Source organism: Fonsecaea erecta, assembly GCF_001651985.1.
Source record: "Fonsecaea erecta strain CBS 125763 chromosome Unknown Scaff2, whole genome shotgun sequence".
NCBI lineage: Eukaryota > Fungi > Ascomycota > Eurotiomycetes > Chaetothyriales > Herpotrichiellaceae > Fonsecaea > Fonsecaea erecta.
The window spans coordinates 2,447,304-2,463,746 of NW_017387245.1; the positions used below are offsets into that span (position 1 = coordinate 2,447,304).

Here is a 16,443-nt window from a genome sequence, read left to right on the forward strand (position 1 = left end):
TGTCTTCAGGAGATTCTTCTCGACTATGGATTACTAGGATTGTATAAGACGTGGTCTTGGACACGATAGCAGTTGCCATCCCGGCGAGGGATTTCAAACAAGGTGGTGCTGCTTCTACGACCATCATGTTGCGAGCAGGACTTTTTCCCTCATCGACGTGGGTGTGGTGGAATCCCTGGACGAGATATTTGTATTCCAAGTTTGCAGGTCTTAGCCCATTGAATCAAGGAAATCTGCGTGTCCCTTTTCTTGGTGCATATCGGCCACTCGTAGAGGGTAGACCTGGAGGCGTGTGATGTATCTGTCCTATACTCGGCCAGCACACGTGACGAGGACTGCCAAGCCTTCCTGCCCAAACAGAGTGGCCGCCTGCAGATGACTGGCGGCTGGACTCCAACTCCACGTCCATGCAAAGAGGCCAACACCAAACACCAAACTCACTCCTCTCCTCCCCCCCGATTGTTCCTGCATCTTCACCTTTCATCGCCTTATTCCTTCTCTCATTCACACGGTGTACCCCGTCATCACTTTCTACCTTTTAGACCTACTTTTTACACATCTCTTACACATTGTCTAAACGCATTGTACAACGTGACTGACCTCCCCGCAAACCCTTCTCACCAGCACCGCCCTTTTCCAAGGTCATGAATGCTTCCCATGATCCTCAGCCCTGCCGCGTCCGGCCCCTCCTCGCTCTCGAAGATATCCGCGACTCAGATTCTCCTGCTGCTTGATACCATCAGTGAAAGAGAGGGAAAGGCAAAGTGGGACTCCAAGAGGGAGAAGATACAGCGACTGCTCGATTCCAACGGCATGGAGGTCTTTGCCCAGTTCTTTCGGCGGACTATCACCCTCAACACCGCCGCCATCTTCCAGGGTGCCAAAGACTTCGATCAGGGAAGCTACAAACTGCTGCGTGAAGAGTTGGAAAAGGTCGCTTCCGACCCAGAACAGCCATCCAAAATTGCCGAGGCCATTGACACATCCAAGGAAGACTCGTTCCGCGACTTTGACCTGGTGACCTTCATCCAACATTTCTTCGCTGATGCCCTTCCTCAAGTCATTCTCGCCGTTGCCTTCACAAAGTGCGCTCGAGTTGACCTGAGGACGAAGGCAGAAAATTTCCTCGCCGAGTTCGCTCAAAGCTCCCTGCGCTCCCTAACGGATAGGCGCAATGGGAATGCGCAGACATTCGCTGTCGAGAACATCTGCTCCGTTATCGAATACTTTGCCCTGGCCGCTGCAACGTCCACGCAGCAGCAGAAAGACGATCTCTGGCGTGCAGTCATCAGTCGATACACTGGTCCCAAACCTGAACAATTCTACGGTGCCTACCAGCTCCTACGCCTCTCAGCCGAAGCTCGAGATATCGCCCGTGGTCTACAACGTCACGGTCCCAAGGCCGTCGCGTCGGAACAGGCCGCGCGAGATTTCCTGGCGTCGTTACCTGCAACTAGTATCACAGAGGCAGAGGTCGCTAATGCCCTCTTATTCCTTGTCTTCTCCATCGATCAACAATATGAAATGTCAAATTTGGTGGAGGCCCTTCGGGCGAAACAGCTGGACTGGAATTTGGTGATTCAAGGATTTGATATCCCGGGTCTCCGATTGCGGAGGAGCGATTTCTCCAGGTTATACGGAGCTTTACTCCATGTGGCACAAGAAGATTCACAATTTGACGTCCAGAAACTCTGGGGAGGAAGATGGCAGAATCCAAATACGCAGATATCGTTCCTCGGTGGCTTTCTTGCGTCTTCGTCCGCAGACATCCGTGCGGCGACGATACCACGTCTCCGCGAAACTTTGCCCGCAGAAGACTTGAACAACTTCTCCCCCGAAATGAAGAGACTGATCAGTCCTGAGCTCGATGGTCCATATGTATCCGCCGATGCGTGCCAAGCCATTTTTGAAGTGGTTCTAGGACCCGGGACTGGGACAGATGGAGAAGACCGCCTCGATATATTGCAGGATGTGTACCACAATCATCCGGCTGTCTTTCTTCTGTTCTTGGCGAGGACAAACGCGAAGTCGTGGGTGCCAGATCAGGAAAAATTCATCGCTGAATGCTTCCAGTTGTTCCTTGAGAAGCAACGGCCAGACCATCGGCCTGTACTGGAAACACTCGCGTCTCAATATCCCCAGTACCTATTCGAGCTCTGTCATATTGTCTTCTCACTAGACCCTCGACAAACGGAAGTTATATTCGATCGCGCTCAAGAATTCGGGTGGACTGAAGAATTCCTCAAACATTGGTCCAACCCGCTGGCCCTTGATATCGCCTGCATGCGGGACAAGATCGATCCGGCATTCGATCTGGACCGGTATCTCTCGGAAGCCGCTGATGGGCAGACAAATCTGGGCATGATCCTCTGCAAGTACCTCCGGATCAAGGCAGACGACGAATTTCGAGTGCAGCGGGGTGAAACTACTCCGCAGTCGATTCCACTCACCCTTCGAAGTGTGCATACGCTCTTGGAGAAACTTGAAGACCATCTGGACAACCGCGAGCTGGTTGAGGCAGCTCAGACCACGTGTTTGCAGACGTATCCGCGGCTGATGAACTATGGGGCCGGATTCGATGACATACTTGAAAAAAGCAGTGAAGAGAAAGGCAACAAACTTCCCGAGGCCATTGACAAGAAGATGTCAGAACTGTTTGGTCGAATGTATCGAGGGGAGCTGTCGATCCGTGACATGGTCAACGAAATGCGCAGGTACAAGACTTCCCGTGATCCAGATCAACAGGATCTCTTCTGCTGCATTGTCCACGGATTATTTGACGAGTATGTCTGCTACAATGAGTATCCAGAAGATGCACTCGAGAAAACAGCCCTCCTTTTTGGAAGCATCATCAAGTACAAACTGCTTCCGTCTATCCCTCGAGACTTTGGCCTTGCTCTCATACTCCGAGCTGTTCGCGACCACGGATCTGATAGCCTCATGCACCGCTTTGGCATCGAAGCATTACTTCAGATCAGCGATCAGCTCTCTGAATGGCCTGGACTTTGCAGTTTACTGCTGCAAGAGCCTTCGCTTTCGAATTCAGAAATCTTGCAACGAGCTGAAGAAGGACTCCGTGCACAGCAATCCACTGGAAATGGTCTCGGTGCGAATGGCATATCAAGTGGCCACGCAACGAACGGGGATGATCTCGTCGCGCTGGATACAGGTCGTGGCTTTCGAGCCTTGCGTGCTGACCCTCCTCCAGCGTCTGCCCATTTTCGAGATCCGGATCAGAAAATCCAAGAGAAAATTCTCTTTGTCATTAACAACCTCTCCAAAGACAATATGGCCAGCAAGTTGGCCGACCTGAAAGAATCCTTCACCCCTGAGCACTATCAATGGTTCGCTTCGTACCTGGTGGAACAGCGTGCCAGGTTAGAGCCGAATAACCAGGAGATGTACTTCCAATTTGTCAACATGCTCAATGACAATTTGCTTATGTCGGAGGTAATCCGTGAGACCTACGTCAGTATTGTCAAGATTATGAGCGCCGAATCGACAATCAGTTCTGCGACAGAAAGGAGTCACCTCAAGAATCTTGGAGGTTGGCTCGGATCTCTCACTCTCGCCCAGGATAAACCAATTAAGCACCGAAATATTTATTTCGTTGATCTCCTTGTGGAAGGGTACGAAACTCAGAGGTTGGTTCTCGTAATACCATTCACGTGCAAAGTGCTGGCTCAGGGTGCCAACTCGATGGTCTTTGTACCACCAAATCCCTGGTTGATGGAGATCGTGGGAGTTCTCTTGGAATTATACCATTTTGCAGAACTCAAATTGAACCTCAAGTTCGAGATTGAGGTGCTTTGCAAAGACCTCAAGCTCGACTTCAAGAAGCTGGAACCTGCTACGGTCATTCGAGACCGACCGCAGACAGAAGACGATATCGCGAACATTCCTACGCTACCAGACGGCCTGGAAACATTTGACGACATGTCCTTGAACGGCGCCATAAACAGGGCTGTCCGCGAGCGTCTTTCCGCCCCGGAGATCATGGCAACCCTCCCAAACCTCGAGGACGTGCTCAAGTACCCTCCCACGTCTGGCTCGCCTGCGGATCAGGCACTGGTAAAGAGCATCATCTACCGTGCTTTTGATCAAGCCATCCAGGAAATCATCGCACCCGTTGTCGAACGATCGATCACCATCGCATCTATCTCGACGGCCCAGCTTGTCGCGAAAGACTACACGCTTGAGCCGGACCCAGAAAAGTACCGCACGGCCGCCAGACAAATGATCAAATCGCTCGCCGGTAGTCTGGCTCTTGTTACGTGCAAGGAGCCACTTCGGATGAGTATCTCCAACTACATTCGCCGTCCTGCCCAAGACGATCTGCCGGAGCAACTTCTGCCAGAAGGAGCCATCCTCATGTGCGTCAATGACAATCTGGATACTGCATGTTCCTTTGTCGAGCAAGCAGCCGAGCAGCGCGCCGTTGCAGAAATTGACCAAGTCATCGAAGCTGAGCTGGAGGAACGTCGCCGTTTCCTTGCTGAAGGGGGAACTCGGGAGTTCATTCCGCAGGGAATCAATCGGTGGTCAGCGTGGATTCCGGAGCCTTACAAGCAAACTGTCGGCGGCCTTAATGAGGCACAACGGGCGGTGTACGAAGAGTTCGACCGAAGAGTGCATGGAATGAACACTAGCCACATTCCCAACGCTGCCGCTGACACTCCTGGACGTCAGATTCCTGACGTACTGCAAGATAATCTCACGATGCCGAGCTTGTCCACACCTGCTGAACAGCCTGCGATTCCCCATCAAAGCCCATTGGTCCAGCAAGAAGGTCGGATGCTATCTGCAATGCCGCAGCCACGGGTAAATGGCTTCCCTGAGACACTACCACCTCATGATAGAATCACGATTCTCATCGAAGACATACAAAAGGCGGCCAGGGCATCCGAAGCGACACGTTTGAAAGATTTGGAGAAGAACAGTTCGATCTTCCAAGATTTCCGCCAAATCCTGATCGTGCTTACTTCTTCAACGCGCCCAGCAGCAGATCTGTTGGCTCGACAGATCGCGGAGAAGATCTGCCACATTTTTGTGACCAAGCCGCCAGAAGGTCCTCTTGAGGCTGAGGTCTTAGCTTTCCTGCTTTCCAAACTCTGTCAGCTCTCAGACCTTATTGTGCGGGATGTTCTTAGATGGATGACCGCCAATGAAGACTTGCTACTGGCGAGCTCTAATGTGGTGGTGGCACTGATCACGGCAGGTTTGATGGAGTTCGCCAGGGTTGATGTCGCAATAGCGTCAGGCATCATGAGTCGAGACGTACACGGCCTTCATGTCCTTGCTGAGATCATGGATCAGACTCTCTTCACCGATGAGCCCACGGCAATACGAGCGGACTTTGCACATAGCCTCGTTGCGATGGCAGCTTGGGTCAAGGAGAAACCAGATCTGCCTGTCGCTCCAGAAATCAACGCAAAGTTAAAGGCTCACGGCATGCCCGAATTCGTCAGTGTCGAGATTACAGATAAAGCCAAAGCGAAGCAAGACCAAATGCGCTACGTGTTCGACGAATGGGTGGGCATCTTCGAAAGCATCGGTCCAAATGAAAGCACCTGCGCAGCATTCCTGAAAGAACTACACAAGGAGCAGACGATCAACAGCACCGAGGACCTGGCTGAATTCTTGCGGTTGTGCATCGACTCGTGCATCGAATGCTACGACCGAGAGGCTCAAAGCCCCAGAGGCAGCGTGGACGTGGCTTTCTCGCACGCGGATGCGCTTGGCCGTCTGGTGATCATGCTGGTCAAATTTCAAGGAGACACCAACGGCGCAGTCCGCCTCAGCAAGGCACCCTACCTTGAAACCATTCTGACGATGCTTGTCTTGATTTTGAATCACCACCAGATCATGCGTGGAGTGGCCTTCCACCAGAGACTTTTCACCAGACTGTTTGCCAACATGCTCTATGAATATTCGGCAGCTCAGTTGGACACGACTGCCGACCACAACGACCTGATGTTTGCCTTTGCCAAATGCTTCAAGTCCCTGCAGCCATCGTGGTTCCCTGGCTTCACGTATGGATGGTACAGTCTGATCATTCACCGGGTCTTCGTCGCTGGCATGCTGAAGCCTAACAATCACGCGGGTTGGGATACTTACCGCGAGCTCATTGGATTGCTGCTCCTTTACATCTCGGAGCTATCACAGACCCCTGGTTTCGACCTTCTCAATCTTGACCTGTACAAAGGCACATTGAGGAACATTCTCATCCTGCTCCACGACTACCCGGAATTCCTCTGTGAAAACCACTCGTACTTTTGCTCGCGGATCGCCTACGGAATCCCGCAGCTGAGGAACTTGATCCTCACGGCCAAACCGTCGGCATACCACGATCTCCCGGACCCAATGACGCCAGGCCTGAAGATCGAACGACTTGAGGAAATGAAGAGGCATCCAATTCTGGCCCGGGACTTTGACACGCCTCTCCAACAGGCGGAACTCAAAGATATCGTCCTGGGCGTGATCCGGAAATCGGGCGACGTGGATGGCGCGTTGAAGCAGATCAAGCTGGCGCTCCATGAGGGGCACAGGGAGTCCACCGCGATGGCTCCAGCCAGGGGCGTGGAAATCATGAACGCCCTTGTGCCATTCGTTGGCCATGATGCACTCAGCCATTCCCCGGGGCGATTCGATTCTGGTTCGACCCCGGTGACTTTCTTGACCAAGCTTGCGGTCAGCTTGGGCTATGAGGGACGCTACCAGCTCCTCAATGCCATTGCCGACCAGATTCGCTATCCCAGTACCCACACTGACTTCTTTTGTAAAGTGATGCTCCACCTTTGGGGGACTGGCAGTGGAGACGAGCAACAGCGCGAACTCCGGGAACAAATATCGCGAGTAGTATACGAGCGGCTCACGGTTGCGCGGCCCCATGTCTGGGGGATGACCATCCTGTTTCTCGAACTGCAACAGAACAACAGCTATGGCTTCTGGGAGAATCTCGCCCCAGACACGGCCATGCAACAACGCCTGCAACAAGCCATGCGGACGGCCCACTAGCCCCAAGCAAAAGGGCAATCCCTAACGGGGGGGTACATTGATTCGGATTGTGCATATTATGTTGAGGAGGAAAGAAAGAAAGAAATACAGGTAACGACGATGACGGCCGAGCGGTGGAGGCTCGACCTTGGGTTTTGAACAATTCCTATTCTTTGTACACTTGACCTCTCATTTTGTTGGAGTGATGCCCACATGGGTGTGACGAGTTGTCGCCTCTGCTACATCATGCATATGACGGAGCGGCGAGGCAGCATGGAAGGGAATTGAGTGCACTGGATGGACTCTTTGGCTTCTATAGGTAATGGAAGGAAAGGGGTTGACCAGGCGAAACGGGGCATAATCATACCATGAAGGGACGACCGGAGTTCTGACGACTGGACACCCACTGCGTCCGGAAAGGGATCAAAAAGCAAGACTCTTATTTTGTAATGCTCGACTCGTTGGGCAGGAAAGAGGGAGTGTGAGCTGGGCGAGGAGGATCAAGTTGACAACGCCGTGAAGGGACCATTTGCTTGCTGAACGAGGCTGGGTTTGTCGAACCGAGTTGCCCACGGGGTTTCCTGCCTGGTTTGAAAGAGCACCTGTGGCAACCCGAACCAATATTTTTGTGTATCATAGAAGAGAAGCTTTGGAATGAATCTTTAGAGTCGGACAGATTTCGAGTGTTTCTTGACCTTGGGCGCTTGAGTAACGTGTTTTCTTGCGTGTCGGAGGAGTCCGTGATTGTAGAGGGTCACACGAGGAGGATCGACGGCTGGGCAGACGGGAAGGGGGGGCGTATGTAGTCGGCGACTGGGTGCCACCCGTGGCTGGTGACAGTGTTGGTGGTGATCGAGAGAGATGATCGTGGATGCGTGGTGGAGTTGGAAGAAAAGTCAATCGCCAGGGAAGAGTGACATCATGCGATCCTTGGAAAACTAGTTCCAGGCTCGGCTTAGCGATCTACTAGCGGACGCCTCTGGGGCTGCTAGTGCCAATCATTGGGTTGGCGGTCGCACTCTCAGTGGCTGACATCATTTGCGATGCCTGCCCTCAGCTTGCTTTGTCCGAATGTTTATTGTTGACCCCTTCAGCTGTGCTTCAAACTGGGCAGCTGCCCACAACTGGGCTGGTCAGATCCCCAAATGAGGTGCCCCTAATGCCTTTCCTCCCCCCCGGAAGACGCTCCCTGCTGTGGCTGCTGCTGGCGCCCGCCTTGGGAGGGCCCATCTGCCCAGCGACCCATCTACCAATTCGTCATCTGTGAGCTCACCACCTACCGCCTACCACCCTCCCACAGAGCAACTGCGCACTCCCTCGCGTCACTCCATGTCTCCATGTCTATAATAATCATAATAACATCCTTCCTCCATCCTCCTGGGTGAACTTCTTGCCTTTTGCAGCACTCCTCCTTCTCGCTTATTCCCCCACCCCCCCTGTTTCGTTTCTCTCTCACAAGCGAGATCTCATCTTTCTCGCTTAGAATCCCACCATCTCCTTGCTCTAGTCAGCGAGGCTGGAATCCCCTTCCTCTGACGACTTCCCAACACACTTCTAAGTAGCGATCCAGCCGCGATGGACGGGGGTACGATCACTCATATTTTGTATCCTCGACAGGTGTGTATCCCTGTGATCAATCCTGACCCGCGACTTTTCTGACCTTCGAGATGTACAGTCCCAAGGAGCCAACCGAAATCAAGGCTCGAACTCGCTGTCGGGCATCATCTCCACTCTCGTCCCTACCTTGGTCATTGCGATCGTCGCTTTTACCGCCTTTCTCATCGTCCGTACTCGCTATGGCCGCGTCTATCGACCAAGAACCGACGACAGACTATTGGAGAAGGGATGGACCACGCCTCGCTCCGAGTCGGGCTTCTTCGGCCTCCTGCGCAACTACACGGCCCTGCCCGATGCCTACGTCTTGGGTCACAATTCTCTCGATGGCTATCTCTGGCTGCGCCTCCTCAAGGTCTTCATCGTCATGAGTCTGGTCGGTTGCTGCATCACTTGGCCCGTGCTGTTTCCTGTCAACGCGACCGGACATGGCGGCCAACAACAACTCGATATTCTGAGCATGAGCAACGTGACCAATCCCAACCGATACTACGCCCATGCCGGCATTGCGTGGATATATCTGGGATTCATCACCCTTCTCATTGCCCGGGAGAGGCTCAACTTTGTTGGTCTGCGCCGAGCCTACTTTCTCTCTGCCGCGCATGCCCAACGTCTGTCTTCGAGGACCATTCTGGTCATGGGTCTGCCCCACGACTACATGGAGGAGAAGTCTCTCCGCCAGATGTTTGGCTCCAGCGTGCGTAGAATATGGCTTCAGACGGACTGTAAGAAGCTTGAAGACGACGTGAAGGAACGGCGGAAGACAGCTTTGAAACTGGAGGGTGCCGAGATGAAGCTGATCAAACAGGCCAACGCCAGCCGCCTGAAAAGTGAGAAGAAGAACAAGAGCGCAGAATCTCCCGAAACTATCGGCTTGGAACCCAAACGCTGGATCAACCAGAAGAAGCGCCCGACACACAGATTGAAGCCTCAACTCTGGAAGAAGGTGGATACCATCAACTGGTCGCGTGGGAAGCTCGAGGAATTGAATCGCCATGTCCCCGAGCAGCAGAACGAACACCTCGACCTCAAACACAAGAAAGTTCCTGCCGCATTCATCGAGTTTGAAAACCAGACCGCAGCTCATAACGCCTTCCAGTCGGTTGGACGGGAATCCCGGACCAAATTCTCCCCACGATATATTGGCGTCCGGCCTGACGAAGTGGTCTGGAAGAACTTGGGTGTCAGCTACACGTCCCGAAAGTCCAAGATGTTGATCGCCACCATCATCATCTGGGTCATGGTCATCTTCTGGGCCATTCCCGTAGCTTTTGTGGGCTCTCTATCCAACATCAATTATCTCACGAACAAGGTGCACTTCCTCAGTTTCATTAATCACATTCCCAAGGTCATTCTGGGTGTCGTCACAGGTTTGTTGCCGGTGGTGCTTCTCGCGGTCTTGATGGCGCTTGTCCCTATTTTTTGCGGGCTGCTGGCCAAATTTGCTGGTGAGCCGACTTTGTCGGCGATTGAGCTCAAGGTTCAGTCTTGGTACTTTATCTTCCAGGTGGTTCAAGTCTTTTTGATCACCACCTTTACTTCTAGTAAGTCTTTCCCAGCCCGAACTCGAGGAACCAGAATCATGCTGACTACAGATTCAGGTGCCAGCGCAGTGACCACGCAGATCATCCAGAACCCAGGTTCCGCACCTTCCTTGCTCGCCAGAAACCTTCCCAAGGCATCCAATTTCTACATCAGCTACTTTATTCTCATCGGCCTGTCGCAGGCAGCTCTGCAACTATTGAACATTGTGCCCTTGCTCATGTACTCCATTGTGGGCAAGCTGCTGGACAAGACGCCGCGAAAGCGATACAACAGATTCACCAATATAGCTGGGATGGGCTGGGGCTCGACATATCCCAAATTCACGCTGTTGGGCGTCATTGCCGTGTCATATGCGTGCATCGCACCTCTGATCCTGGGATTCGCCACCATCGGATTCTGCCTCCTCTATCTGATGTTCCGGTACAACTGGCTGTTCGTCCTGGGCAACAAGGTCGACATGAAAGGCGAGGCATATTCCCGAGCTTTGAAGCAGCTCATGACCGGAGTGTATCTCGCCACCCTCTGTCTGATTGGCCTTTTCGCCATCGGCTGCAGCCAGAGTGCCAGCAGCGCCGGTCCATTGGCCATCATGGTGGTATTCTTGGTGGTTGTCATCGTCTTCCAGGTTTTGTTCGACCGTGCGATTGCTCCGATGGAACAGCACATGCCTTTGGAGCTGCTGAACAGTAACAAGTACAGCACGACGATCATGGAGCAGCTTATCGATGAGCAACACCTCAAGCATGAAGACATTGAAGCTGGCTCGTCGGCTCGGGGAGGATCTGTGCCAACCGTGTCCGGCTTCTCCAAGGCGGAGACTGTTGGCGATACTCCTGGGTCTCATGCCCAGTCAAGATCTCCACCGTTCAACTTCCTGAGTCGGCGCATTGAACCGATGGCTCTCAAATTCTACGAATCAAACAAGAAGATTATTCCAGACTCGGCCGATTCGGAGACGTGGATCCCGGGGTATACGTCGGAGGAATATGAGCAGGCGTATCTGAACCCTGCCATCACAGATCCGAAGCCCGTCATCTGGCTCGCCAAGGATAGATCTGGCGTTAGCGGATTGATGGTGGCCGAGAACAGAGAGGCGGGAATCCAGAGCACTGACGAGCGGGCTGAGTTGGATGAGAAGAACAAACTCGTGTGGAGCGAGGAGAATGTCAAAGAGATGCCTCTGTGGCGGCGGTTGGTCAGGTACTGAGCCAAAGATCTGTGCATCCAGCAGGCAACGTGTATGGTGGTAAGAATGGTCACCAGATGGGATACCAGGGATAATGGAACGGAACAGGCAATGGGATAGGGAAAAGCAACGACGGTCTCTACGCGCCTTTGTGCGCATTGTAATGAAATACTCCCCGGCTTTCAAGACATGTGGCCGAATAGCTCGGAGAGGGCTTGTCATCGTAATGGGATGTTTCCTTGTAGTAGTACCAGAAAGTGATGACTTGACTGATGATTGCTTGAACAGTTTTTTGTGTGTGTGCATGTCTGTGTGCGTGTCGGATGTCGACGTCATTTGCATCTCGAGATCCCGACGCGTCTCCAGTGCTGCTGCTGCTCCATCTCCGTCGACGCCGAGCAACTCGGTTCTTTTCACTGCGACGTGCTTCAACGTGATTTGTGCCTAGAACCCATCAATCCTGAATCCTTCCGACTGGCATGGTGAATATGACCACATGAAGCAATATCTTTAGGGTCCTCAGGGCAACTCATTCTCGGCATGCCCTCAACATGGCAGACCCGCCCTACGACGACGACGAGGACAGCAACGACACCCTCTTCCAACGAGTGCTGGTATGTCTTTTTTGCTGCCGCTGACGTGCTCTGGCTCTGTCTCACTGTGTGCAGTCCTTGGGCCTTGCTCCCGTCCGCATCTTGACCTCCCGCACCGCCATCAAAGCCTACCTCTCGACACTGCTCTTCCTGGGCACCTCGACCGTGCTCCTCGCCCTCTCCTCGACCGCCTATGCCTTCTTCTACTACAACTACATCCCACAGATCAGCTTGGAACGCGTCCTGTACCTGCAGTATGGCACCGACTTTCCCCCGCACGCGATGGCGGCCCTGGACACAAACGCCCTGGTTTCGCAGCAGGCGTATAATGTGGAGGTGATCCTGGACATGCCGCGCACCCCGAACAACCTGCAGGCTGGCAACTTCATGCTGGACCTATCCCTGCTGGGCTCCAAAGGTGTACCGGACGCCATGGCCTCGTGGCTGGGCAACATCACGCTGGAAAACGTGCTCTACCACTCGCGACGACCGGCCATCTTGCCCTACGCGTCCCCGATCCTGTCGCTCAGCCACACGGTGCTCCATCTGCCCTGGCACCTGCTCAACTTGCGCGACCTGGACAGGTCTCGTCTGGTGGTGCCCATGTTCGAGATGCTGGTGTTTCCCCGGGGTGTGAGGAACCTGCCCACGCACGCGCGACTCGAGCTGCAGGCCGGCAGTGTTTTGCAGGTGTACGACGTCAAATTGGCGTTTCGGGCCAAGTTTCAGGGCATGAGGTACTGGATCTACAACTACCGCATCACGACGTTTGTCGTCTTCACGGCCCTATTTTACGGCGTCAGTCTCACGAGTATGGCGTTGGGGTGGGCGGTGATTTCACATGTGCTCTCCTCCGGTGGTGGCGGCGATGGGACGCAGAAGAGGATCAAGATGGAAGCAGGCACGCCGATCAATCCCGAGCAACACGAGTCGTCCTCGGGCACCGCCACCGCCAAAATCAAGACGGAGGACGAGGCCGAGTTGTCCAGCCCGCACGGGGGTGGTGGTTTGTCTCTCTCGAACGTCTCGGACACGCCGACACAGTTTCCGACCGGGAGAGGTCGGCCGCTCTTGTCGTATGCTGGACGTTTCCCTGGCGGCTCCGCGGCAAAAGAAGCGAGAGAACAACATATGGAAGTGGAGGAAGACCGTCTGAGAAGGCCCATGGGTCCCGGCGAGGCGGCGGACGACGAAGACGAGGGAGACTTTGACGAGGAGGAAGAAAACATTCGCGGGAGACGGGCCGAAGGGGGCGATTCCGGGATCGGGACCAGCATGGAGAGCGAGCATGCTGCTGCTGGGGGCTCGGGGGTCGTCGTCCGGAGGAGGAGGAGTTCCAGGGGACTAGGGAAGGGATGATAATGATGACGACGATGGGTGAGCAGGTCGTTTTCATGACGCTGGACTTCTTTCTATATATCTATTTATACCCAAGACGCAGGACCACAGTATATTTATCAACCCACTTGACTTGACTAGGATCGTGCTCTGTCTCGTCTCGTCTCGTCTCATCTTGTCTTGTCTTGTCTATCGGTGTCTATCTCTCTGTTCTAACCTGAAAAAGGGCAGGCAGGCAACAGGCTCTTATTTCTTATGATCAACCCTCTTTCTTGCTTTCCTAGTCGTGCAGGATAGTCGGCGACATCAACATCCCCAGCAACAAGCCCGTGACTCACAACTTAGCCATGATAGCATTCCTCCTGCCGCTCCGCGAGGGCTGCTGCTGCTCCCTCTCCAGGTCCCGGAAGCGCTCATACTCGCGCAAACACTCCGGGTTCCGCACGGTGGAGGAGACCTTGACCTGCTGGCCCGAAATGACGCGCTTGACGGCGACCTCGACCTTCTTGCCGTTGACGGTGTAGGGGATCTCGGACACGCGCTCGACGAACTTGGGCACGTGGCGCGGCGACAGGCCCTGGGCGACGGCGGCGCGCAGCCGCGCGACCAGGTCGGGCGTGAAGTCGGCTTCGTGGCCCGGCGCCATCACCACGAACAGGAACACCGTTTCGTCCCGGTCGTGGGGCCGCCGGCGCCCGACGCACAGCGTGTCCGACACCAGCGCGTTGAACTGCGGGCCCTCGACGATGTTGTACACCTCGCTGCTCCCGAAGCGGATGCCGCTGGGGTTCAGGACCCCGTCGCTGCGGCCCAGGATCTGGAGGCCTTTGGTCACCGGGTTCATCACGATGAAGTCGTGCTGGGCCCACACATCCAAGTAATCGTCGGGAGAAGGAGCAGTATCACTACTCTTGCTGGCCACGGGGAACTTCTCAAAGTACGCCTCGCGGTACTTCCGGTGGTCTTTGGTGTCGCCCCAGAACTTGCACGGCATGCTGGGGAACGGCTTGCGGCAGACCAGTTCGCCGGGACGGCCCTCCATGGCGCACGACCGGCCCGTCTCGCTGTCGAGGATGTCGCAGTCGTGACCCAGGGCCCACATCTGCATCTCATTGGCGTAGACCGGGCCGGCCGGGTTGGTGGCGACCCACGACGAGGCGATGTCGGTGCCGCCCGCGACGCTGGACAGGTGGATCTGGCGCGGGAAGGCGCGGTAGAACCAGTGGAACTGCTCGCCCGTCAGGGTGGCGCCCGTGGTGGTCACCAGCTTCAGGGGTGACAGGTCAAAGTCCGCCACGCGGATGCCCGATTGCTCCAGCTCCAACAGGTAGCGCGGCGACGTGCCCCAGTAGGTGGCGCCGTACTGGGCGCAGATGCGCAGCATGGTCGACGGGTCCGGGTGCAGGGCGCCGCCGTCGTAGCAGAGCACGCGGCTCCCGACCGACAGGTGGCCGTTCATGACGTTCCACAGGATCCAACTGGTCGACGAGTATTGGAACACGGTCGACCCGGGCCCCAGGCCGTTGTGCAGCAGCGAGATCTTCTTGTAGTTCAGCACCGACACGTGCGGCGACACGATGCACTTTGGCTCCCCTGTCGTGCCGGAGCTGTACACGATCACCAGCGGGTGGTCGGTGGGGACGCGCGTGTAGGTGAGCCGGTCACGCGCGCGGGCGGCGGACAGGAACTCGAACAGGGATATAGCGCCCTCGACTGGTCTGATGTAGTCCAGGTGGCGCTGGCGGTGCGGGCGGTGGCTAGTGGGCACGAAGACGAGGCGCGGCTTGGGCTTTGACGCCGGCAGCGCCTGGAGGATCTGCACGACCTTGCCCAGCATGGAGGGCCGGGTGCCGCGCACGGCCACGTCGACGTCCGCGAACAGCCACTTGGGCTCGACCTGGGCGAAGCGGCTAACGCAGCCCGACGCGCCCAGGTCGGGGGACACGGAGGTGAAGATGGCGCCCATGGACGCGGCGGCGAGGAACAGCACGACGATCCAGACCGAGTTGGCCATCAGTGCGGCGACCACGTCGCCCTTCTTGACCCCGCGCCGCACCATGGCCGAGCGGGCCCGGCGCACCAGCTCGGCGAGCTCGGCCCAGGTGATGTCCTCGGGGTCATCGAGACGGCCCTCGCGCAGGCCGACGAGGGCGACGGCGTTCGGGCGCGCTGCGACGTGCGGACCCAGGACGTTCTCGGCGTAGTTGAGGCGCAGGCCCGGGAAGAAGGTCGGGATATCGCGCAGCCGCAGCGATGGGTCGTACGCCAGTCGCGTGTGTTTGGGGAGCGGCGGCACGATCCCGCACCACCCGTACAGGTCGATCCAGAACTGGTGCGGGTTCTGCACCGTCCAGCTGTGCAGCTCGTGCGAGTCGCGCAGGGACACGGAGAACTTGGCGTTAACGTGGTGCCGGTACCGGGACATGGGCGGCGCCTCGGGGTCCGGGGGGGTCCATAGTGGTGTTGGAAGAGATGATGATGTGTTATTCTCTGAGCTGGAGGAGGATGGTGTCCCTGGGCTAGATGGTGGTGGTGGTGATGATGATGATGATGATGCTCTCTTGATCTCGTCCCGATACTGCTTGGAGCAGTACTCGAGCGGCAGGCAGACGGCGTTGTAGTATGCTGCTGCTGGCGGTGACGACGACGACGGCGGCATTGTGGGTTTCGACTGTAGGCCCTCTTTACTCCCTTCGTAACTCGCGAGGTGTTTTTCTCTTCCGACGCTGTCTTGACCGCCTGGTCCTGTCGAGAAGGAGGTAAGACGTATAGTTGAATATGAAGGGTAGTCTCGTCGTGAGACTGGCCCAACAGTCAGATTCGTTCAATCAGAATAATCCGACCTGGTTCAATCTATGTATATCGTATATCGTATTGTGTCTCGTGCCTTCTGTGGTGACGTTGTTGTATATGAAGGTATGTCTGTCTCTGTTCCAGCCTCCACTCTTCTTCACCCGCCTCATAGAACGAAACGTAAAAGAGAATGAGAAGTCAAAAACGAACGGAAGGTGAATCCACGACAGAAAAGCAAAAGCCCGACGTCTACTGTCCCCTGGACTGTGCCTAGGAGGCGGGTGACGGAATAAGTAGTTGGCCGAGTATTCGGCGAGGAAAAGCAGGCAGGGGGAGAAAGAAAGAAAAGTCAACCGGCCCGTCGGACTGGGTTGTTCG

General features: G+C 55.3%; 4 protein-coding genes across 4 annotated transcripts; 3 read left to right on the forward strand and 1 right to left on the reverse strand.

Annotated features, from left to right (window-relative positions):
• Positions 1 to 657: 657 nt before the first annotated feature.
• AYL99_02648 (hypothetical protein) lies at positions 658 to 7,017 on the forward strand (the record flags this gene model as incomplete). Its single annotated transcript, XM_018834164.1, has 1 exon — positions 658 to 7,017. The coding sequence occupies one exon, from the start codon at positions 658 to 660 to the stop codon at positions 7,015 to 7,017; it is 6,360 nt and encodes a 2,119-aa protein (XP_018696788.1).
• Positions 7,018 to 8,571: 1,554 nt separating this feature from the next.
• AYL99_02649 (hypothetical protein) lies at positions 8,572 to 11,362 on the forward strand (the record flags this gene model as incomplete). Its single annotated transcript, XM_018834165.1, has 3 exons — positions 8,572 to 8,613; positions 8,672 to 10,154; positions 10,212 to 11,362. 3 exons carry the CDS (start codon positions 8,572 to 8,574, stop codon positions 11,360 to 11,362), a joined length of 2,676 nt encoding a protein of 891 aa, XP_018696789.1.
• Positions 11,363 to 11,892: 530 nt separating this feature from the next.
• Positions 11,893 to 13,293, forward strand: AYL99_02650 (hypothetical protein; the record flags this gene model as incomplete). Its single annotated transcript, XM_018834166.1, has 2 exons — positions 11,893 to 11,955; positions 12,010 to 13,293. 2 exons carry the CDS (start codon positions 11,893 to 11,895, stop codon positions 13,291 to 13,293), a joined length of 1,347 nt encoding a protein of 448 aa, XP_018696790.1.
• A 313-nt stretch (positions 13,294 to 13,606) lies between these two features.
• AYL99_02651 (acetoacetate-CoA ligase) lies at positions 13,607 to 15,931 on the reverse strand (the record flags this gene model as incomplete). Its single annotated transcript, XM_018834167.1, has 1 exon — positions 13,607 to 15,931. One exon carries the CDS (start codon positions 15,929 to 15,931, stop codon positions 13,607 to 13,609), a length of 2,325 nt encoding a protein of 774 aa, XP_018696791.1.
• Between the last annotated feature and the right edge of the window lie 512 nt (positions 15,932 to 16,443).